This window comes from Lolium rigidum, chromosome 6 (genome assembly GCF_022539505.1).
Source record: "Lolium rigidum isolate FL_2022 chromosome 6, APGP_CSIRO_Lrig_0.1, whole genome shotgun sequence".
NCBI lineage: Eukaryota > Viridiplantae > Streptophyta > Magnoliopsida > Poales > Poaceae > Lolium > Lolium rigidum.
In genome coordinates, this window is record NC_061513.1 from 10,525,247 (window position 1) to 10,550,042 (window position 24,796).

At 42.7% G+C, this 24,796-nt stretch overlaps 3 protein-coding genes across 3 annotated transcripts; all 3 read right to left on the reverse strand.

Annotated features, from left to right (window-relative positions):
• Window positions 1-600: 600 nt before the first annotated feature.
• LOC124661205 (pectin acetylesterase 5-like) lies at window positions 601-3,598 on the reverse strand. Its single transcript, XM_047199066.1, has 12 exons — window positions 3,376-3,598; window positions 3,214-3,296; window positions 2,727-2,859; window positions 2,495-2,574; window positions 2,328-2,417; window positions 2,050-2,174; window positions 1,921-1,981; window positions 1,613-1,666; window positions 1,439-1,516; window positions 1,247-1,352; window positions 1,000-1,145; window positions 601-899 (listed from the first exon to the last, which is right to left on the reverse strand). Exons 1-12 carry the CDS (start codon window positions 3,596-3,598, stop codon window positions 789-791), a joined length of 1,290 nt encoding a protein of 429 aa, XP_047055022.1. The 3' UTR covers window positions 601-788.
• A 4,051-nt stretch (window positions 3,599-7,649) lies between these two features.
• Window positions 7,650-10,964, reverse strand: LOC124661206 (pectin acetylesterase 5-like). The gene is made up of 12 exons (XM_047199067.1): window positions 10,760-10,964; window positions 10,607-10,689; window positions 9,854-9,983; window positions 9,627-9,706; window positions 9,458-9,547; window positions 9,147-9,271; window positions 9,015-9,075; window positions 8,669-8,722; window positions 8,496-8,573; window positions 8,306-8,411; window positions 8,056-8,201; window positions 7,650-7,955 (listed from the first exon to the last, which is right to left on the reverse strand). Exons 1-12 carry the CDS (start codon window positions 10,962-10,964, stop codon window positions 7,845-7,847), a joined length of 1,269 nt encoding a protein of 422 aa, XP_047055023.1. The 3' UTR covers window positions 7,650-7,844.
• Window positions 10,965-12,778: 1,814 nt separating this feature from the next.
• On the reverse strand, window positions 12,779-15,431 carry LOC124662156 (pectin acetylesterase 5-like). The gene is made up of 12 exons (XM_047200034.1): window positions 15,287-15,431; window positions 15,117-15,199; window positions 14,557-14,689; window positions 14,310-14,389; window positions 14,146-14,235; window positions 13,937-14,061; window positions 13,803-13,863; window positions 13,609-13,662; window positions 13,435-13,512; window positions 13,244-13,349; window positions 12,998-13,143; window positions 12,779-12,895 (listed from the first exon to the last, which is right to left on the reverse strand). The coding sequence occupies exons 1-12, from the start codon at window positions 15,429-15,431 to the stop codon at window positions 12,779-12,781; spliced, it is 1,218 nt and encodes a 405-aa protein (XP_047055990.1).
• Between the last annotated feature and the right edge of the window lie 9,365 nt (window positions 15,432-24,796).

A 24,796-nucleotide genomic window follows, 5' to 3' on the forward strand; every position in this document is an offset into this window, starting at 1 on the left:
TCTAGCCCACGCAAGAGGATATCAACACTTGCCTCTATCATTGCACCATTTGGGGGCAGCCTTTGGCCTTTCTAGTGGAGGTGGGGATTCTCCTCTCTCGTCCCATAGTGCAACAGGGGAAGATGGGACCAACAGAGAAAATATGGTCATTTTTGGCAGAGCCATCGTTGAACGGCATATGGTGCTGAGATTTTCCGAATATCTCTTAACTATTCAAGAACTAAAGAGATATATCGAATTTCTCTTGCTCTAAATAAATTTATGTTCCTAGAACCGATAAGGAGATTATCTGTGTGCTCAATAACTTTTGTCATTTAATCCTTTTTCCATTCTCATCTTACAAGGTTTGGGATTTTGTATTTTGTTTCTCCGACCCAAAAAAACGCATAATTGAATTGCTTAATCAACTTCTACTGAATTGATAAAATAACTCCTCTTTTCTTTAGGTTTGAAGCCTAATAGTTCGTTGCTAATCTCTAGCAACAATATTTGTACAACACTTCACTGATTTTTTATAAAAGTACACATAGTGGGGAAACCCACTGTCCAGCCTAAAAAAAATTCCTCTTTTGGGGGGAAATCCTCATAATGATTTGGTTCTTGAACTATAAATAATTTCATTTTTTTCAACTGGAGTAATTGACATTCATCTTACCATACTTATTTTCATTTTAAATAATCCTTATTTTTACATTGACACGGATATACAACATGGTAACTGTTGGTTTTCCCCTTGTATTCTTGATTCTTTGCATAGTAATCCCGACGCGTACCAATGTAGTAACAAATTATGTTGGCAACAGACTGCTGCATGTTGGGTTGCACGGATACTCGCAGTCAATCTGTTTCACTTCTTGCCTCCTTCGAGAGTACCAATCTCCAACAGCTTCTGCAATAGTCTGCGACACAAAATGGTAACCAAAATGTATCAATCCAAGCAGCAACACAATGCGTCAAAGATAACGTGGATAGTCTGATAGTGCATTTTAAACTCCTTACGTTGTTTCCAAGCCTTGGGGAGATTGGTGAATTCCAAGAGATGCCATAGAGCGTTTGGCAGTGGGTGAAACATGAATCGATGAACATGCCCCAGTCCCCCTTATCTTCAACAACCTTCAGGTTATTAACCATTGAATTCCTGAACCCTATCGATGAAGAAAAGCAAGTGTTTTGTTTTTCAGAAGAGAATAGGCAGAAGTACTAAATGAAAGAAGAGAAAAAAAAAAGATTCACAAGCTAAGCCAACCATCAAGAACTTGAATTTGTGTGGAATTGCAGTTTCGAATATTATTCTTGCAACTCAACCATGACTTATCAGGAGAGGATGAAACTGGTACAAGGACGTTTTGTATCTATGAGGAAGAATCAGTAATAAAATTGTGTGAACATCAACAAAGAAAAGTGGATAAAAGAACATGAAGAAAATATTGGAAAGTACCTGCCATGAATCATACCCAGAGTTGAGAATAAACATAGGGGTGCGGATGCTCTTTATAATCTCAGCTGGGAAGAAACACTAGGAGCAACATTATGTCAGCTAATGAACTTACTGACATAATCTGATGGCAGGCGTAAGTATGGGAAGCAAATCAAATTATACAAGAGAAAGTACCTCGGTTGGCTCCTTGTTGGCAAGGCATTCCTTAGGTAACACTTCTCTAACATTCTGGAAAAAAATTAGCAGAAAAATAAAGGGAGAAACAACTCAATGGATTTTGGTACTAAGTGGCATCAATTACTTGGATAGGGAAAAGTGTGATGTTCACAAGACTAACTGCATGAAAAAACATTGTTTTTACAAATCCTTTTCTAGTAGCCATGTTTTGGATAAAAGTACAAGTATGTTAACAACACTAACAAAAGACTTGATTATAAAAGAACGCATATCTCCTAAAGTTTGAAGCACGTCCTACAGCAAACCTGGAGGTGAACAACTCCATCATAGACAGACCAAAAGGACCGTACTCCAGATATATCCTTTCTGCAAAGTAAAGGTACTTTAGTTGAGGTGCACTGCTAGTGGATCACATCTATTTTCAAGAGTCTTACACGTCAAGAAAAAAGCCAGCATCAGCAAGGCATTTAACTGAAACCTCCCGAGGAAATCTTGCGCTAAAATCATCGCAATGCAGTATCGTGGCTAAACCACCAGCAGAACAACCTGTAAGAAGGGCCTGAAATGTGAAGGAAAGTCAGGTTGCTTCATTTCCGCATGGTCTTGTTTGCAACAAAATAGCTAGCGGGTGTTGCTGAAACTGGCAGAGCGATATATATGCACGAAAGATGGTTCTGAAAATATCATGTGAAATGGGTAAATTAAGTACAACCTGTGTAGCATTTGCAAGTCCTTTCCTCATGAGTTCATCAATAACCGCTTCATAGATGTGCAATCCTCTGAAGTGGAGTATGCTTCCATCCTACATCATTACCAACAGAACATCATCGCTTTAAGCAATCAAAACAGCGAAATCAGACCAGGATTCAGAAAACTCACCTGCGCCCGACCTTCAGTGTCACCAGAAAATGACGCCCCGTCGCAATACCGTACATAGACTTTGTTCCAGTTGTAGAAATCTAACAAAGAGCTGATTAAAGTTAGTGAAAGGACTTATCAAAAAGGTCTCATCAGCTGGCTTTATCCAAATGAACAACAAGAGGGACCGCGTGAACATTGATGCAACAAATAAATAAGGAGTGGTATGCAAAAGAGAAGCTTAAACAATTACCGGGATTTAGTTGCTGATCACTACCGAGGATCCCTGCGCCGCCGAACAGTATCGGTTTCATGAAGTTAGATGAACCTAATGCAGACATTTTGCGGTTCGAACAATCTTTGACTGTACTGCACCAACCTCCTCCCTGGATAGTTTGATTTAGAAAAATGTAGGTCTCAATCAATTATTTGCCTTGCCAGCGATGAGTCCACTTGCTAACCATGCCCAATCGTGTAAGAACACATTTTTTATCGAATAATAAATTGTAGTACGTACGGATCCATGTGCGTTTGATCCAATTTGCTTAATAAAAAGTGTAGTAGGGACTCTATCCGATTTGTTAAAATAAAAAGTAAAGATTGAAAGATTCTCTTATCTTCAGTTTGAACTTTTTTTTCCAAATCTGCTGCTGGCTAAATTCATGCGAGATATGAAAAAACACGGCAATTTATGAGTAAAAGAATGAATGAGTGATGGATGGATGGTAGATTGGTACTACCTCTAGATGGACGAGCCACTTGCTGGCCCCGTCGCCGGAGCCTCTCTTCAGGTGGTACCCCGGCGGGGTTCCGTCCAAGCACACTGCAATGAAATCCCATTGCCAGTCGGATGGATGTGTTCATGCAAGAAAGAAGCAATACTCAGGATGAATACCGCGTACCTGCTCCCTTCTCCGTGGCACCTGCTAGGAGGGTCAGCTCGACGGGCTCCGGCGGCGCGCCGAACAGCCTGCAGCAGGGAGGGTCGGAGGCGGCCAGCAGCAGGAGCAGAAGTACCAGAACCGCCGCCGTGAGTCCACATCCCCATGCTCGGCTTCTTGGCGGAGGCTGGCGCTGTTTCGGGTGCGGGGCGGGGAATAGGAGCGGCTCGGTCGTGTCCGCCATTGCTGTTTGTTTGGCAGTGTCACGGTATGGAGGCAGGCTGCCTGGTTTCTTATGGCAGAAGTGGTGTCGACTCCGCAACATCTTCCACCTGAAAATTTATAATTTCAAATTCTTCAACCAACCGTCTGATGGTGCGCTCGCTACCAGTAGTACGACTTCAATCATTTCAGTGTGTTAATAGCATAAAACCGCCATTTTACAACTCAAATTTATTGGATACTACGACTTTACGTTTGCAGAACAAAAAAATCGATGGATTTTGCTAGGTTTTTTGCCGAACGAGCTAATCCTTGATTTGCATCAAATTGATACAATTTTTGATATGCCGGCCCCACCTGAGATGCTAGCGTGGCCCATGCTAGATGGACAGACGAGACAACCATTAATGGGCGGTTGTGCGCCCACCCACCCGTGAGCCCAGGCCAGTCAAAAGCAACCGATGTCTCACTCCCGCTCACTCCTCTATCTCGCTCATCCCCTCTCGGATGCCGCACCACTATCGCCGTCGACTGCCATTATTTGGTCGTTGCTTGTCGTCAGCGGCCGTCCATGCCCGGCTTGAACGACGGTGAGTCATCGAGCACGTCTCCTACCTAGCCAGGGGTAAGTGAATGCTCGGTCCTATCACCGCATCTAGGGCTAGGGTTTCGCCCAGATTTGGGAATTTTCGATTTCTCCTTGATTTTGGTCTAATGAGGATGAATTTATGCGTAATTAGGACTTTAGCACGATTGACTACTGCACAGACACGTGTGACGAACCTACATTCATCAGGTTGTAGGCAGATTGCCCGGAGGTGTGCGTCCTCCATGGGAAGGAGTCGGTAAAGCCCATCGCTTTTGAAGGCACGAACACTGGTCATCGCTTCTACATGTGTTCTATGCAAGGGGTACGTGTGTTCTCGCTGAGTGTTCTTGCTGCTACGTATTTCTAACACCGGCTGTCAATTTATGTTAGCAGTACTTGCTCTAAATCAGTAGTTGTTGCTCTGAAATAGTAGCTAAATTAGCAGTTTTTCTCCGAATTAGTAGTATTTGCTCTGTCCACTCAATTTTGCACCTATGTTCATTTGTTGTTGCTCTGAATTAGTGCCAATGTAGCTGATCACCATTTAGCCAGTAGATGGGCAACCATTTAGCCAGTAGTTTAATAAACATGTTGGCCATTTAGCCAGTAGCTCTATTCATTTGTTGGATGTAATAATATACAGTAATAATGAATATATTTGATATATGCAGTATATTGAGAATTATGGGTTCCACTCTTGGCTAGATGATGAGTGGCCACAGACAATGAAGAACACACTACTGAAGCTGTGGGGAATGTATCATGACATGCATAATGCACTTTTAGATGAGAAGATTGAGAATGGCAAACTGGTGAAAGATCTGAATGAGGAGAAGATAAAGGTGGATAAAAAGTACTCCATTATGATGGCTGATGTGGCCAAGTTCATGAATGATACTAAGATATAGTTTATGCAGCAAAACTATGACAATATAGTGAATGGAACCGAGGAGAAAAATTTGAGGGATATAAAGGCTCACCTTGAGAATGAGTTGATGAAAGCCAGTGATGAAGTTGCTATGTTGAAGGAGGGCAAGATTGCCGGTGACAAAAAATGAGGTTGATGCAGGAACAATAGGAAAAGAAAAATATGATTCTGAAGGAGGAGAAGAAGAAGATGGAGTATCAGTTGTACGGTATTCTTAAGTTGAGCAATGCTAGCAAGGAAATGTTGCTAAAAATCAAGCACATATGTGATGAATAAGCTGTAGTAGTCTAGTGGTAATGTGTAGCCCTAAGTACTGTCTAGTGGCAATGTGTAGCCCTAAGTAATGTTAGTGAAGAATTGTTGAACTAAATGTAGTTTAAATTGCCTGTTGGCATGTTAGTTGCACTGTTAAAATGCTAGTAGCAATATTGTTGTTGTGATGTTGAACATTATATTGTTAATGTACTATGTGTTGTGGTTAAATTCAAGTTTGTGGCGAAACACTCTTAAAATGACCATTTAGGGTTGTCGAGAACCCTCGAAATTTTTTCGAGAGTTGTCGACAACCCCAAGAAGTGAACATTTAGGGTTGTCAAGAACCCACGAGGTTTTTCAGGAGTTGTCGACAACCCTTAGAAGTGAGATATTTAGAGTTGTCGAGAACCCTCATGTTTTTCGAGAGTTGTCGAAACCCATAAATAGTGACCAATTAGGGCAGTCAAAAACCCTCGAGGTTTTTTGAGAGTTGTCTACAACCTTAATAAGTGAGATTTTAGGGTTATCGACAACCCTCAAGGTTTTTCGAGAGTTGTCGACAATCCTTAGAAGTGAGACATTTAGGTTTGTCGAGAATCCTCAAGGTTTTTTCGAGAGTTGTCGACAACCCTTAGATGTGAGACATGTAGGGTTGTCGAGAACCCTCGAGGTTTTTTCGAGAGTTGTCAACAGCCATAAAAAGTGACCATTTAGGTTTGTCGAGAACCCTCGAGGTTTTTCGAGAGTTGTTGACAAACCTTAAAAGTGACTCTGAATATTCTTAAACTAGCAAATTATATGAATATTCTCACAGACCACAATCTTGTTGTCAACAACATCCTCTTAACACCAAAATAGGCACAAATATTTTCACATTTCCATTCTCTTCTTGCTTACAGCATAGTCTTAAACACCAAAATGAACAGAAACATTCTTACATGTGCATAATCTCTTTGCTTACAACATAGTCTAAACACCAAATAGCATGAATATTCTCATAGGCAGTTTTGAGAGGATACACATTATGCATCCGGTGTAGGAGCAGGTGGATCCTGACGATAGATAAACTTTCCAGCAGTGAGAAAGCCCTTCATCTTACTTGTCAACAGTCTCTTCCTTCCACTAACCCGTACCAGTATATGATGCAGTGGATGTCCTTGGAGCAGAGAATGGTGTTGATGCTTTTGGAGGTGTTGCTGCTAATCTTGAAGATGCTGCTGCCATAGTGTTGTCTCATGGAGGAAGGAGGGGGTGTCATATGGAGGTGCTGTGAGTTGTATGTGATGTGGCTGACCTGGTGGCGAGGAGAGGGCAGCATAATCGGAGACGACCAAAAACTGTCGGCACTCACGGACATGCTCAGCAAGGTGGTGAGTGCCACTTTGGGCATGCTGACATCAACATCGATGTCATGTGGGTATTGTTCTTCTTTGTTTGGGATGGGATTTTGATCATTGTTGTACGCCAAATGCAAAAGTCTACAACTTTCATATCTATAGTTTTGGGAAATTCAAAACTAGGTAATGAAAATATTTTCAAAATTCATATCAGCGGAAAGGTTTGGAAGCTTTTGTTGAGGGGAGTGATTTGATCATGATATAAGATTTTGGTATGTTGTTAATGAACTATATTGGCACCTAGTTTGGCCTTTGTTTTATCAAAGAAAAATATTTTGCCAAGTATTTGAAAAGGAATAAGAAATGGCCAGAAAGAGAATGTTGCAAAAAAAATTATGTTGGTCCAAATTGATAATGGAATATATTTGCGTAAGTAGTGTCTATGAGACATAGGGGTCACTACCAATTTTTTGATAGTTTTCAGAAGCATATAAACTAGTGTTCCTTTGTAAGGCTAGAAATAGGGATTTTTTCTTTAAATAAATAAATAAGAAAATTGATTTTGAAATATTTGGGTTTGGAAAAAATGGAATAGATCATCACATATCATATCCTCAAAAGTTTAGGAGATAAATCCAAATATTCTCAAGCTTTCCCAAAGTTTGGGAACAAAGAGAGACATAAGAAAAGCAAATGCAAATTTTAATTAAGGGTGAAATGTTTTTTTTTTGAAAAGTTTCAAGAAGGCCAGATTTAGGGTGTTAAATTTTTTCATTGAATCCGTTTCCCATTCTTAGCATACAAGGTTAGGGATCTCGTTTTGTTTCTGCAAACAAATAAAATTGAAATTGAAATGTTGAAGGAAGTTTTAATGATTTAATAAAATAATTTATCATTTTGGGGAAATTCTCATAATGATTTGGTGCTTGAACTATAAATAACTTCACTTCTTCACTCGATGCAATTTTCATTCATCAGACCATATTTATTATCATTCCATATGATCCTCAATTTTCACTTCCATGGAGTATACAAAATGATGATTGTTGGTATTACCCCTTTTCTTGATTCTTTACATAGTAATCTTGACAGGTCCAATGTAGACCACAAATCATCCAATTTTATTTGAAGAACTGAATTGCTCGAATGCAGTAACAAATCATGTAGGCAACAGACTGCTGCATGTTGGATTGCACGGATACTCGCAATCAATTTCTTTCTCTCCATGGCTCCTTCCAGAGTGCCAATCTCCAATAGCATCTGCAATGGTCTGCCCCAGCAAATGATAATGGAAGTATATAAATCCAATCAATAACAAGGTTCATTGAAGATAACATACTAATATGATAGTGGATATTTTAACTCCTTACCTTATTTCCAACCCTCGGGGAGGTTGGTGAATTCCAAGAGATGCGAGAGAGTGTTTGGCAGTGAGTGAAGCATGAATCGATGAAGATGCCCCAGTCCTCCTTATCTTCGACGAGCTTCAAGTTGTTAACCATTGTGTTCCTAAACTCTGTTGATGAAGAAGAGAAGCCATTTAGTGTCTCATAAAAGAGAAAAGGCAGAGGTGCTAAGTTTAACAAAAGGAGAAAAAACAGATTGGCAATCTAAGCCAACCATCAAAAACTTCAATTTGTTTGGAAGTGCAGTTCCGGATGTTGTCCTTGCAACTCAACCAAGAATTATCAGGAGCAGATGAGCCTGGTACAATAACGTTTCGTATCTGTAGCGAAACCATAGGTAGAACAGTGGAAATTTTAATATAGAGAAATGAATATAATAACCAGAAGAGAATATTGAAAGTTACCTGCCATGAATCATATCCAGAGTTGAGAATAAACATGGAGGTGCGGATGTACTTTATGAGCTCAGCTGGGAAGAAACACTAGGAGCAACATTATGTCAGATATTGAACATACTCACATAATCTGATGACATGTGTAAGTGTGTGAAGGAAGTCGAATTATAAAAGAAAGCTACCTCGGTTGGCTCCTTGTTTGCAAGGCAGTCCTTGGGCAAGACTTTTCTAACATTCTGAAATAATTTAGCAAACAAAACGAGACTAGAATGACACTATGGCATTTAGTACAAAGGGTAATCTAAGCTCCCATTTTCTAAAAAAAAAACAATATGCACAGAAAATAGGCAATCTTCTGCTGACTGTTGTTACAAGACTAGCCGCATGGAAAATCTATGGTTTACAAATAGTTTCCTTGTTTATTGTCATGTTTGGAGAAAAGTACAAAAAGGACTACAAGATGATTAGAAATTTTCAGTATAAAATAAGGCATGCCGTCCAAAATTTCAAGCATGTCTAACAGCTAACCTGGAGCTGTACAACTCCATCATAGACAGACCAAAAGGATCTCTCTCCAGATATATCCTTTCTGCCAAAGAAAAGTTACTTCAGTTCAGGTGCAATGCTAGTAGATTTCACATATATTTTCAAGAGTCTTACACGTCCAGAAAAAATCCAGCATCAGCAAGGCATTTAACTGCAACCTCCTGAGAAAATCTTGCGCTAAAATCATCACAATGCAGTATTGCGGCTACACCACCAGCAGAGCAACCTGTAAGTAGAGCCTGGAATGTAAAGGAAACTGAGGTTACTTCATTTTCACATGGTCTTGTTCTCAACTAGATAACTAAAGGTTGTTGCTGAAACTGCAAGAACATTTTTTGTTGAACATGCCTGGAAGCACGTCTTTGTATTGAGAACAAAGCGCTAAGATTGCCCAAAACACCAAGTTTACAAAGATTGAGTATGACCTGTGTAGCATTGGAGAGTCCTTTTTCCATGAGTTCATGAATAACCGCTTCATAGATGTTCAATCCTCGGAAGTAAAGTGTGCTTCCATCCTACATCATTACCAACAGAACATCATCATTTTGAAGCAACCAAAAGAACAAGTGTTGGACGAGGATTCAGAAAAACCACCTGCGCCCGACCGTCTGCATCCCCAGAAAATGACGCTCCATCGCAGTATCTTACATAGACTTTGTTCCAGTTGTAGAAATCTAACCAATGTGTCAATCAAAATTAGTTAAAGGACATACTATCATCAAATAGGTAAAGAAGTCAGCCTGATTTCATCCAAACAAAGAGAAAGAGGAACAATGCAACAAATAGGGAGTGGTAAATGAGAAAGAACAATCAACAATTACCAGGATTCTGCAGCTGATCGCTGTCGAGAATGGCAGCAGCGAACCGTATCGGCTTCATGAAATTGGATGAGCCCAACGCGGTCATTCTACGGTTCGAACAATCCTCGATTGTGCTGCACCAGCCTCCTCCCTGGGTGTTTTCAAGTAGAAAAAAAATAAAAAGCTTACTTATTGGCGAAGAAATTAGGACCCAGGTCTCTATCTCAAAGCACGTTTTAGTTATAAAAAGTGCACATTTTTTAAAAAAAAATATAAAATATATCTTTTGTAAAATGTACTAGTCTTCGAATAGGACTATCATTGTCTTAGATGCCGTTGCACCGCCATTTGTGTCTCCTTCTGTCGAACTATTTATTTTCATGTTTTATCCGTCGGACGTTGATACACTGAGTGTAATGCTTAAACATTTGAAATAATAAAGCACTCTTTATCGAAAAATATATGTCAACTAATTGGCCTGCCAGCCTTGAGTCCGTCTGCTCACCAACCACAATCATAAGAAGGCATCTTCTTATATGGAATAAAAGTCCACGGAGCCACATGCTTAGTGGCAGCAAAAATTGATTAGAACCCAGGTCGATCTCTATCTCAATATTTTAAATTATAAGAAAGATCACGGGAAGACTGTCTCATCTTCAATTTGATATTTGATTTTCAATTTTCTGCTGGCTAATTAATGCCAGAAATGAAAAAACGTACTCTAGCAATTTATATATCAGGAAAAAAAGGGTGACTGATGGATGATGGTACTACCTCTAGATGGACGAGCCATTTGTTGGCCCCGTCGCCGGAGCCTCTCTGCAGGTGGTACCCCGGCGGGGTTCCATCCAAGCACACTGAAATGGATGGATTAATGCAAGAAATAAGCTATTCTGATACAACGTCGGATGAACACCGCGAACGTACCTGCTCCTTTCTCCGTGGCGCCGGCGAGGAGGGTGAGCGGGACGCGCTCCGGCGACGAGCTGAACAGCCTGGGACGGAGAGGGCCGGAGGCGGACAGCAGGAACAGTAGCAGGACCAGGACCGCCGTCACGGCGAGTCCCCATGCGCGGCGCCGGCGCTGCTGCCGCGGCGGGGCGAGGAGCGGCTCGGTTGCCCCCGGCGCCATTGTTGTTTCTTTGGCCGTAGGTCGCTTGGAGGCGGGCTACATGATTTCTTATCTCGACAGCGGTGGTGGACTCCACCCCGGCCTCCACCGTTGGTTGCCGCCACCACATCTTCGCGCTCAAGATTTACAGTTTGAATGCTTCAACCAACTGTCTGGTGCGCCGTTGCTTGATACTACTTTAGTATGCTTCAATCTTTTCAGTTTGTGCTTGCGTTGTGCCGAGCACTTCTACCACTCCTTGCTTGCGTTTTGCACTGAATTTTTCTCGTCCTTTTTTTACTGGAGCAAGAAGGAAATGTCCCGACCTGTTTATCAGTCAACTGCACACAGCCACCTGCTTTAGGAAGAATGAAATGTCCAGACCTTTACAACGATCCATGTACACAGCCACATGTTCTACGCTCCGATGCAGAACACATTATTATGACGAGTCCTGCTCCGGTGCTCCCCACTAACTGAGAGGTTGTATTCATTTTTTGTTTTGTTTTCCAACCTTAGACCCGCTGACCCATGTCCATCTAATGTATGTCTATATATATGTATACATAAGGTATTTTCGTTTCTGATTTGAGAACAGATTGTGGGGCGATGTATAAGAAGACGCCCACGACCATTTTATATGTCCTGCCTATTTTGTACACGAACGTCACCGTAGTAGTACACTTTACGTACAAGACAACGCGGGCCATACGGCCCTCTAGAGGGTCGTACGTACATATTAGATTTTTAAATTTTACAATCATAACCCCGTTTACGAAGGGGTATACAAAGATCTTAACCGTCCTTATTTTTGACGAGGCCTGACATTTGCCAAGGGGGAGCACCGGAGCAGAAGTGTATTATGAATGTTCGGTTTGCCTCTTCTTTTCTTTTTTTGAAGCGCCACAATAGTAAAATTTTCCGGCGCGGTCAAATGTAGCTACTAGTAAAAATGGATCATGGAGGCAACTGGCTGCTACAGGTTGGGCTCTCTATGGGCACTCGCGCTCGATCTCTTTCGCTCCTTGGCTTCTTCCTTGATGCCACAGCCTCCGGACTGGTCTGCTCCATATAATAAAATATTAATTAAAAATATATATAACAATGCAAGCGACTGCACATGGTTGTCCAATGAATCAAAGATAAAACAGACTCCCGCGCGCAAAAAGAACAAAATATGATTACTTGACCACGACTAACTATAAACTAGCCATTAAGAAATTCAATTTGTGTAGACTTGCAGTTTTGGATATTGTCATTGCAACTTGACCACGACCAGACAGGAGCTGATGATATTTCTTTATCCACAAAAAATACTATAAATTTGAATTTCGATGCAAGGTTCAATGAATTAATAAAGTATCACCTCTTTTTTAGGGAAATTTCCCATGCTTATTTCGTGCTTGAACTATAAATAGATCTACTTTTTCACGCAATCAACATCTTTGCTTGACGCAATTGTCAATCGCTACCGGGCACGAAGAACTTCACAGTGCATGACGTCACCCAACCACATCAAGCCAGTCGAGCCTGACTTTGCAACTTAACCACGATAGGAAACGGTGAATTCTATATATTTTTTCTCCACGAAAGAACTATGAATTTGAGTTTTGATGCGACGTTTGATGAATTAATAAAATAACACATCTTTTTGGGGGGGAATTTCCCATGGTTATTTGGTGCTCAAACTATAAATAGTTTGATTTTTCACACAATTGACATTTTCACTCAAGGCAATTGTCAATCATCGACCATACTTATTGACTGGTGTTATTGTCCTTTTTTTCTTGAATCTTTACACAGTAAATCTCGACAATGTTCAATGTATTAATGAATCATGGAGGTGTAGGCAACAGACTGCTGCAAGTTGGGTTGCACGGGTACTTGCAGTCATTATATTTAACTCCTTGCCTTCTTCCAGTGTACCAATCTCCAACCGCCTCTGCAATGGTCTGCTTCACAAATTGGTAATCAAAATATATTAAGCCAAGTAACTACCTAGTGCTTCAAAGATAACACAGATAATAGGACAGTGAATTTCTTTAACTACGTGCCTTATTTCCAAGCCTTGGGGAGATTGGTGAATTCCAAGAGATGCCATAGTGTGCTTGGCAGTGAGTGAAGCATGAATCAATAAACATGCCCCAATCCTCCTTCACCTGGGCGACCTTCATGTCATTGACCATTGCATTCCTAAATCCTATCGACAAACAAGAGCAACTATTTAGTGTTTCAGGAAAGGTAAAAGGTAGAAGTACTATTGAAAGAGGAGAGAAAACTGATTGACAAGCTAAGCCAACCATGAAGCACTTGAGTTTGTATGGAATTGCAATTTTTGATGTTATCCTTGCAACTCAACCACAACTTATCAGGATCAGATGAGTCTGGTGCAAGAATGTATCGTATCTACGACAAAGGTACATAAGGTAGAACAGTGAGAATTTTAATACAGAGAAGCGGATATAAGAACAAAAAGAAAGTAGAAACGTACCTGAGATGAATCATAGGCAGAGTTGAGAATAAACACGGGTGTGTGGATACTCTTAGTAAGCTCAGCTGGGAAGAAACACTAGGAGCAACATTATATCAGCTAATGAACTTAGTGACATAATGTGATGCAAGGCATAAGTGTTGGCCGTAAATCAAATTATACAGCGGAATCTACCTCGGATGGGTCCTTGTTGGCAAGGCAGTTCTTGGGCAACACTTTTCTAACATTCTGGTACAAATGTATGAGAAAAGAGGGGAGGAGAACTCAGTGGCTATGTTACTTGGACAAGAAAATGTTACAATGTTCTCCCGGTTGTTTGCACAAGACTAACGACATAAAAAAAATTGTAGAAATGTCCGGAGACTAACCTGGAGTTGAACAACTCCATCAAAGGCAGAGCGAAAGGACCTTTCTCCAGATATATTCCTTCTGCCAGGACAAATAGTGGTACGTTAGTTTAGGTGCAATGTTAGTGAATTACAGTTATTTGCAGGAGTCTTACGCGTCAAGAAAAAACCCGGCATCAGCAAGGCATTTAACTGAAGCCTCCTGAGAAAATCTTGCACTAAAATTATCGCAATGCAGCAACGTGGCTAGACCACCGGCAGAACAACCCACGAGGAGGGCCTGAAATGTGTTGGCACAGAGGCAAAATCCAGAAGTGATGTATCTTTCTAAGAAATTGTGTTCAATCGGTAAATGAAGTATGACCTGTGTAGCACTGGAAAGTCCTTTTTCCATGAGTTCATCAATTACTGCTTCATAGATGCGCAATCCTCTGAAGTGAAGTATGCTTCCATCCTACATCATTACCAACGGAACATCACTTCAAGGAACAAAAGCAGCACCGATGAACCACGATTCAGAAATGTTACCTGCGCTCGAGCTTCCGCGTCCCCCGAAAAGGATGCCCCATCGCAGTACCGTACACGAACTCTGTTCCAGTTGTAGAAATCTAACAATGTGCCAATTAAAATTATTGAAAGGACGAACAGGAAAAAATCTATCAAAGCCTGACCTTATTCAAACAAACAGAAATAGGAAGGAAATATAAGTAAAATGATGAGACAAATAGCTATGGATGGTAGGTGTGGTGTGTGAGAGAGAAGCATGAGTACTTACCGGGATTCAGTTGCGGGTCACTGTCTAGGATCCCATTACCGGCGAACTCTATCGGTTTCATGAAGTTCGATGAACCCAACATGGACATTCTGCGGTCGGAACAACTCTCGACTGTGTTGCACCAGCCTCCTCCCTAGATATTTTGAATTCAAAAAAAAAATTCAATCAACCAATGGCCCTGGCACCCTTGAGTCTACTTGCTAAATATCCCAATCATGTAGGCATGTCTTTTGAAATGAACTAATATAGATCAATGAATTAACGGCCCTGACAGCCTTGAGTATGTTTGCTAAACATCCCAATCATTTAGGAAGACATATTTTTTATCGAATAAAAGAAATGTAGAGAACCATCTGCTTAATGGCAGCAGAAACTGACCATGAGCAGCCAGGTCTCGTCTCAAAGTTACGAACATTGTAGAATTAAGAACATGGGAAGATCATCTCATCTTCAATTTTGTATTCTTGTAATTTTCTGGTTCGCTGCTTGCTTAGACATGAAAAAGAACATACCATTACACTAATAGATAGGAAAATTGGTGAGTGATTGATGCATGGTACCTCTAGGTGAATGAGCCAACTTCTAGATCCTGACCCGGAGCCTCTCTGCAGGTGGTAGCCCGGTGGCGTTCCATCCAAGCACACTGAAATGAAGTCCCATTGTAATTCCAAATTATCTCGAGACTCGGGATGGGAATGGGCCGGGTAAACAACCCATCGGATCCGCGTACCTGCTCCCTTCTCCTTGGCGCAAGCGAGGAGGGTTAGCGCGACGGGCTCCGGCGGCGACGGCGATGCCCGGACCAGCCTGGGACACAGAGGGCCGGAGTAGGACAGCAGCACAAGGACCAGAACAGCCGCCGCTGTGACGGCCATCCCCTATGCGCTGTTCCGGGAGGAGGAGCGGCTCGATCTCTGGCCCCTGCGACAAAGAAGCGCACGTACCAGAGGCAGAGCTGAAGCTAGCTGATCGATTTGATCACGCTAGTACAGAAAAAGATTTGCCACATGCACGGCATCGTGCCTGTTGTGAACGATTGATTTTAAGGCGTAGCTTACAACAAGGAGCACGTGGGTGTACCCGGCAAGCGGGCAGGGAAGTGATTATTCAAATTCCCACACGTATCACATGTTCCAGCTATTTAAATTATCTTCAACCAACCGTCGATCGGTTCTGCTGCCTGATATGATACGCGCGCGTCTAGTGTTTGCTTGAAAGAGACTGAATAATTAGAAAATATTCATTTGTATTTTTAGAGAAAAAGAAGCCCCAGTGGGCTCCTAGTTTCATTGAAGAAACTAGATTGTCATGTTACAACATCCCTCAAACATGGCTACTAACACAGAACTGACTGCTAGCCGCTGAAACTTCCTTACCCAAAAGAGGAACAAGCAAGGTATCTACATAAGCTTCTAAACCAAAAGGTAGAGACTTAAGCAACATCCGACCCAAAAGGAATTACAGCAACAGTCTGCGGTTCTATTACAGGCAATCTCTCTAGGCATAAGAACTCAGGCTTCTCTGGAGACAATGAGCATCACGCAGCTATCCTCCTCCTCACAAGGTTCCACCCCTGTGATTGTCCAAAAATCTCCTGAGCAATTTGAGCCATTCCCCTAGCTCCCTTGTCGAGGGTACTCCTCGGCAATGCCCACCTTTTGGAGCTTAGGGTTAACGGAATTCTGCAGGCTGACACGAGACATCGGATACCAAACAAACGGAGAGAGAGATTTACCCAGGTTCGGGCCCTCGATAAGGTAAAACCCTTACTTCCTACTTGTCTGATTTTGATTATTGAAACTATCGAGTTACAATGGGGTAGCCGAATGCTAAGACTAAGATGTTGTCGAGAAGCTAAGTTTACTAAAGGCTTAGCTCTGGACTTGCGGTGGTTCTAGCTATGTTGATTGTGTGTCCCTCGGCAGACCTCTCCTGGCCCTTATATTGCGAGCCAGGTCTCGAGAGTTCTGTCCGGGTTCAACTAGGTTACAAAGAGTTCTACGTCTAAACTTTCCTTGTTCTTCGTCTTCTTGCCATGTTCATCACGAATCTTCTTTTGGAACCGACGTATCGACCCACCTCGGTTAGTAGATGATCTTCATGGGCCCCAGGTTGGGTCGTAAGAGGTAGCGTAATATGGGTTATCTGAAGGGTAATGCCCACATCAGTAGCCCCTGAGTGACTGCCGAAGTGAAGCTTCGGGCAGGGACTAAAACTTGTCTTCTGTCGAACGTTCAGAATCTCCGGAAGACCTTGATCTCTTGAAAACTTCACTTTTATCGAGTGCGCCTCCAGCGCTCCCGATGGCAGTAGCCCCCGAGTCTAGACACGGATGCTTGCAACCGTGTGTAGATTCAAGTTGTACTACTCGAATGTTTTTATTTGTCGATGTTTTTATGAGCTGTTGCAATTATTCGATATCTTTTGTATATCAGGTCTTCAATAACTTTGAGTAAAGTCATGTCAATTGATGGTACGTAAGGAATTTGAGTTGTGTGCTCAGTTTTACACGATAAATCGATTCTGGTTAACTACCGATGACAAAACATCGTTACTCTACTCAGAATCAAGTCCCCGGGTATGATTTTGGATCTTCTGGAATCTTCGGATCCATAATTTTTATCAGGTGCCCCGAGTCTAGGCACGGATGCTTGCAACCGTGTGTAGACTCAAGTTGTACTACTCGAATACTATAAACTTCGTGTGTAGACTCAAGTTGTACTACTCGAACAGTATAAACTTCTTCGAATACTTCATCAGGAGCCTATATTTTTTATGTCATCATCCATGACGTGGTCACTGCGACGGTTCGATTGAGCAGCCGAGGTTCAAAGTGAAAATGCGCGCTTGAAGGAGGAACTGAAGAAGTTGAGAGAGGAGATGAAGGAGGAGCAAGAACCAAGGCACAAGGCTTTCGCTGAAGCTGATGAGAAGGAAGGTGCCCTCCGCGAGTCCATTAAGAACTTGCTAAGTAAGATTTCTTCATGCTTACATGTTCCTTTTTCCGAATACTTTATTGTTGTAGTAACTTGTTTCTCCATAATATTTTAGCTACTGCCGACATGCCTGTCGACCGTACAAACAAATTTCGAGTGGACTTGATGTCGGATGCCCTTTCCTTCGCAACTAATCCAACAACCAGATCCAAGATCTCTTGAAAAAGACCGTAAGTCCAGCCGAAATATTTTGTCGAAGGCAACTGAGTGATCAAGTCAGCTTGCACACTCGACGACCCCGTAGTTTTTTGTAGAGTCGCGTGTACGTTTGTAAGAGCGACATCCTTTGAATAAACGAGGGAATTAGGCATTTTTTTGTTAGGCTTCATACCACGGTGCACTGGTATGAGCCTTTAGTATGTTGTGTTGTTTCCACCAATTCCAGCACTCGTATGTTTATTCGAGGCTTTGATTAAAATTAGACTTATGGTTTCCGAGTGTTGCCGGAAAAACCACGATATGTCGATAACCATAGATCCCGATGAAAGTAGTAGTTAATGATGATATTGTAATAATACTTCGCAGCCCCCGAATGTTGCGGGGTAAGCTTCGTCGATAACCATAGCTCCCATGGAAGTAGTAGTTAACGATAATATTGTATTAATTCCTGCAGCCCCTGAGTATTGCCGAGCAGGCTTATGACGCATTGTTAATCGGAGCTCCCGATGGGAGTTGTGATCGATAAAAAAGATCCCGAACATTTTGTTCGAATAAATAGATAATCACATAAGCTGATCATAAGTTTTATTCATAATTCGTAACTAGCCAAAAAGCCATAATGCAGGAAAGAAAAAGGTCAAATTCTACGCATAAAATCGTCGCAAGTGTGCAACGTTCCATGGGTTCTCAACATCTTTTCCCGAAGTAGGATTCTTGAGTCGATAAGCTCCTCCTGGTATGACTTCAGTTATGATAAACGGTCCTTCCCATGGAGATTCAAGTTTAAGGGTCCTGCCTTGCGTAGCACTAGGTCACCAACGCTGAAGCTTCGAGTGCGAACTCTTTGGTTGTGGTAATTCCGTATCGCCTGCTGGTATACTGCTATTCTTGCTAAAGCGACGTCTCGAGCTTCATCAAGAAGATCTACAGCATCTTCAAGTGCTTGAACATAAGTTGCTTCTCTGTATGAGGCTACCCGAGGTGCTTCAAAGCGAACGTCGGCAGGTAGAACAGCTTCGGATTCGTAGACAAGGAAGAAGGGAGTATATTGTATTGACCTATTTGGTATAGTCCTCAAATTTCAAAGTACCGATGGTAACTCTTCGACCCAAGCTCCAGCCGCACCTGTGAGACACTTTTTAATACCATCACATATTAAGCTATTAATCCTTTCCACTTTCCCATTGTTCTGAGGGTGTGCAACCGAAGCAAACTTTATTTTGATACCATTGTTGTTGCAGAATTGATGAAATTCCTCAGAATTAAAGTTGGTTCCATTGTCTGTAATGATGCTATGAGGCACACTAAAACGACAAGTTGTTCCTTTGAATAATTTGAGAGGGGTTTTGGTTGTTTGATGTGTGACTGGTATGGCCTCAATCCATTTGGTGAATTTATCAACTGCCACCAATAAATAGGTATGACCTCCAGGCGATGACTTCGGTAGTGGACCAACTTGATCTAATCCCCATTGCGCAAAGGGCAGGCCAAAGGAATTGTCATTAAATCTGTGGCAGGTGCATGTGGCTTTGGTGCAAAACGTTGTCAAGGGTCGCACTTGGACTAGGTCCCTTACATCGGCTGCTATTGTTGGCCAATAGAACCCAACTCTAAAAGCTTTAGCTACAAGTGCTTTGCTGCTTACATGGTGGCCACATGTCCCTTTGTGTATTTCTCTCAACAGAGTCTTTTCATCGTTGATGGCGATGCACCGTTGAAAGATGCCAGAGATACTTCACTTATAAAGGTCACCATCCACTATGGTAAAAGCTTTAGATCGTCGCATGATGCGTCTAGCTTCCGTTGGATCCTATGGCAACCGTTGTTCCATCAAATATGCCAGAAAAGGTTCAGTCCACAAAGGCTCGAGAAGAAGAACTTGTTGTTTAGATCCATCAATAATATCTTCGGTAGCTTCTTGGAGCGTAGCCCCCTGGTTAGTAACCGATACTTCTGGAGGTGCCGAAGTTTTTTACTTTAATAGACCTTTGAGTAACTACTTCATAGAAGAATCTATCTGGAATAGGAGAGCATGTAGGGCCGATGTTAGCCAAAGTGTCGGCTTCCTCGTTGCTTGCTCTGCCGATATGTTTTAACTCGCAGCCTTCAAATTTAGCTTCCATTGATTGATACATTTATCGATACGCAATCATATTATCGCTAATAGCATCGCACAAATTCATCGACTGCTGAACTACGAGATTTGAATCTCCATAAATATCCAAACGAGTAGCTCCGCATGCTTTGGCCATACGCATACCATGTAATAGTGCTTTGTATTCTGCTTCATTATTTGTTGGTAATGAGAAATTCATCCTTAAAACATATCTAATTTTTTCTCCTTGTGGTGAGATCAGCACTACTCCGGCTCATACGCCTGTGCTTCGCTTAGATCCGTCGAAATACATCGTCCATGAACCCGACATACCAGGTGTCGCCGGAATTTGCGACTGAATCCAATCGACCAGGAAGCCAGGAAGGACCTGGGACTTGATATATGTTCGATTGACATAAGAAATGTCATAAGGTGCCAACTCAATAGACCATTGGGACACTCTGCCTGTGGCATCGGGGTTTGTGAGTATGTTCTTCAATGGATCCTCGGTGACGATGATAATCGAATGTTCCGCGAAGTAATGCCGGAATTTTCGTGTTGTCCTCCATACGGCATACGCCAACTTCTGATGATGAGGGTATCGATGTTTTGCTGGTGTGAGTACTTCACTGATGTAGTAGACAGGGCATTGTACGCCATGTACTTTTCCTTCTTATGCGTGTTCGATGACAAGGGCAGTGTTGACGACTTGAACAGTTGCGGCTATGTAGAGCAACATTGGTTCCTTTTCTTGTGGAGTTACGAGAACTGGAGAGATTGATAATACCTTCTTCAAGTTATCGAAAGCATCTTGAGCCTCTACTGTCCACTCGAACTTTTTGGATTTTTTCATTAGCTGATAGAATGGTAAAGCCTTTTCTCCTAGTTTTGCAATGATCCTACTGAGAGCTGCTAATCGTCCTGCCAACTGTTGTACCTGCTGTAAACTCTTGGGTTGCTCCATGTCAAGTACAGCTTTAATCTTTAGAGGATTAGTTTCTATTCCTCTTGCTGAAATAAAGTACCTGAGTACTTGGCCTCCTGGTACCCCGAAGAAACATTTTTTCGGGTTCAGCTTGATTTTGTATCTGTCGAGATTGTTGAAAGTTTCCCTTAAGTCATCAATGAGTGTGGCCGCATATCTGGTTTTGACGATGATGTCATCAATGTAAACCTCTATATTGCGGCCAATCTGATCCCAGAGGCAGGCTTGCATACACCGCTGATAGGTAGCACCTGTATTTTTCAATCCGAATGTCATGACGTTGTAGCAGTAAACACCATGTGGAGTTATGAACGTACACTCATGATCTTCTTTTTTGAGCTTGATCTGATTATATCCTAAATAGGCATCAAGGAAGGAGAGGCGGTCACATCCTGCTGTGGAGTTGACTATTTGATCGATGCGAGACAACGGGAAATGATCCTTTGGGCAATGTTTGTTGAGGCTTGTGAAGTCGATACACATACAGAGGGCCGTCGTATCTTTCTTTGGCACCATTACTCGATTAGCTATCCACACAGCTTACTTGAGCTCTCGAATAAAACCAGCTTTGTGGAGCAAATTAACTTCTTCACCAATAGCTTTTCTTTTTGGTTTCGAGAAACGATGCAATGTCTGCTGTACAGGTTTAGCTTTGGGGTTAACATTGAGGGCGTGCTCAGCGAGTTCCCTGGGAATACCTTGCATGTCGGATGGTTCCCATGCAAATATTTTCCAATGCTCACGGAGGAACTCGATGAGCACGCCTCCCTATGCGGTAGTGAGATCTACCGATGTGTTGACTGTTTTCTTCGGGTCAAAGGGGTGCACTTGATGCTTCTTTGCTTCCTTGGTAACGTCGAACTCGTCATACTTTGTGTTCCAATTATCGGTTGTTGGCTATGTATGATCCGTGATTGCATCCAGTGCATTGAGTTCTTCTCTGATTCCAAATTTGGAGGCTATCTTCTGGAAATCTCTTGCGCAGTTATCAGAACGAGAAAAACTTCCTTGAACGGTTATTGTTGTCCCATTATTGCCTGGCATATTCAATTTCAAATATGCGTAATGAGGAACCGCCATGAACTTGGCGAACGTTGGCCTACCGAGGATGACGTGGTACTGTGATTCCCAATCTACCACCTCGAACTCAAGTTGCACTTTTCTGAAGTTGCTGGGTGTGTCAAAAACAACATCCAACGTAATCTTTCCAAGGGGATTAGGCGGGTCGGGTTGGGATGATGCCGTGGAAGCCAGTGTTGGATTCTTTTAGCATATCCGTCGTCAATCCCATTGCCTTCATTGTACTTGCAAACAAGACGTTTAGACCACTTCCTCCATCCATGAACACGTTGATCATATTGTATCCTCCTATCTGTGCCTCAAGGACTAGGGTCGCATGACCGGGCCTTGGAACGGCTATCGGGTGATCTGCTCTGTTAAACAAGACGTATTGATCCGACCAGTCGATATAATCGGGTACCGCTGCCATAGCTACTTCTGCAAATTTTACTTCCCGTGAAAACTTCTTGGCCTCTCTCTTTGAAAAGCTAGTCTTGTGAATCATGTTCACTTACCCTCGAGACGCAGGATAAACTTCAGTCAGTATATAGATATCTTCGTCTGGATCATATTGTCGTTGACGAGGGTAATTGTAAGCTACTGTTCTTTCTTCCGCCAATCGAGCTTTTGCTTCTGAATCGAGCCTTAACTCTTCACACAGCTTCTGAATGTCGAGGAACTGCTGATATTCTTTGATTAAATGTGTGGCCTTCTCGATGTTGTCTTTTGGGTCGATATAAGAGTGCAAGTAACATGGTGCGACAAGCTGCTCCGCGGCTAGAAAATAAGGTGCACGGCTGCGATTCTTGTTTAATTGCGCGCTATAACATCCTTTATCACACTGGTGGAGGTGATTTGCAGCCCGTTCTTCTTCTTCGCGGCGAAGATCCCTTCGCCTCTTCCGATGTTCCTCTCTGTTACCGAAAGTTCTTCGGCTGCTCTCGTTGTTGTTCCCAGGCAGGTTCACCGATGGAACAATGATTTCTGGAGCCGTAGACCTTGAACTTGATGCTGCCGAATTTGGAAGTCGAATAAATCCTCCGGAGTCGACGATGAAGTGGACACCGCCGAAGGTTGCACCCATATTGCCGTGCGGTTCCAAAGGGATCGGACGCAATGTTTCAGCACGTGGGAGGAACTCGAAGGAACCGCAACGAACCGAATTTCTTGGACATGAAGGTGTTGGCGAGGTCAGCACGAACGTTGCTGATGTGACCGGAGTTGCCGATGACATGCCTTGTGCCGACAGGGTCCCCACAGAAGGCGCCAATTGTCGAGGGTACTCCTCGGCAATGCCCACCTTTTAGGGCTTAGGGTTGATGGAATCCTGCAGGCTAATACGAGACATCGGATACCAAACAAACGGGGAGAGAGATTTACCCAGGTTCGGGACCCTCGATGAGGTAAAACCCTTACTTCCTGCTTGTCTGATCTTGATTACTGAAACTATCGGGTTACAATAGGGTAGCCGAAGGCTAAGACTAAGATCTCGTCGAGAAGCTAAGTTTACTAAAGGCTTAGCTCTGGACTTACAGTGGTTCTAGCTATGTTGATTGTGTATCCCTCGGCAGACCCTCTCCTGGCCCTTATATTGCAAGACAGGTCACGAGAGTTCTATCCGGGTTCGACTAGGTTACAAAGAGTTCTACATCTAAACTTTCCTTGTTTTTCATCTTCTTGCCTTGTTCATCACGAATCTTCTTTTGGAACCGACGTATCGGTCCACCTCGGTTAGTAGATGATCTTCATGGGCCCATGATTGAGCCGTAAGAGGTAGCGTAATATGGGTTACCCGAAGGATAATACCCACATCATCCCTGCTGCAGAAGTGTTGTCGTCGTAGGCGCAAACAATCACAGAAAGAAGACAATAGACAATACCGAGATTTGTTAATGCAGTTCAACGATCTTGCCTACTCTGTAGGGCATGACTATGGGCGCTCCTTTCCATTGATACTGCAACACCGGCCGCCTCGGGCACCAACACAAGCCACCGGCTTCCCTTCGCTTCTGCTGCTATCAAGTCGTCATATGTTACATTACGTTGTCACATTATATAGGAGACCTAGGATATAAGAGTCCAACTCTAGTACTACTCGTATCCTATTCACAATACAACACACACGTCCAAATGTATCCCAACTCGTATATTAATATTTGACACAAACTTAACAAACATATTGGCGAATAATCTCCACCGCCTTGAGTTCGTCCAATCATCAAACTCCGGACTTGAGTTTTCTTCCATGAGCTACGTTGCTACTCCCAGACTCCACATGCCTTCAGCTGCAACTGCAATCCCTTCTTCATGTTCAACATTATCACACACCGATCAATCATCTGCGTGAAGATGCTTCCAATTTGAAGGAATTTCACCGTCGCCATGTGATCACCTTGAATCAAATTCAGAGTCGTCGCATCCTTCCAGATAGTCTTTTTCATGTAGCATAGCTACATCACTCCTCCTCTTTCTGTATCCTGTTACCGCCCCATGCACTTCAGAGAATATACCGCCATGTGCTCTCTAATCCATTGACATCTTAGACTTTCCAAAACACTTTCCCGGATTCTTCGTAGCTGACTTGTGTCCATCACTTAACGTCAATCCCCACAGACCCAGTCACCAACTTGAAACTGGTACTGGTCAACACTGCTTTAGCATCCCTGCACACTTGTCAGACCGCAATTCCCTAACATTTCTATGTGTCCCATACTTACTGCATGCCTCGTTGCTATTACCGCGGCGAGCATCCACAATCTTGGCCAAGATCTACCGGGTAGCTTACTCACACCAACTCAGGTCGCACTGCAGATAACCATCAGTCATACCCGACCGATGTCGAGTTCCACTCATCCCTCTGACCATGGTACCCAGTTCGGGCTAACGTGCTTCTCGCTTTTCGGCTGAATAGGCTTCAAATCTCCGCATGCTTACGCCATATCCCCT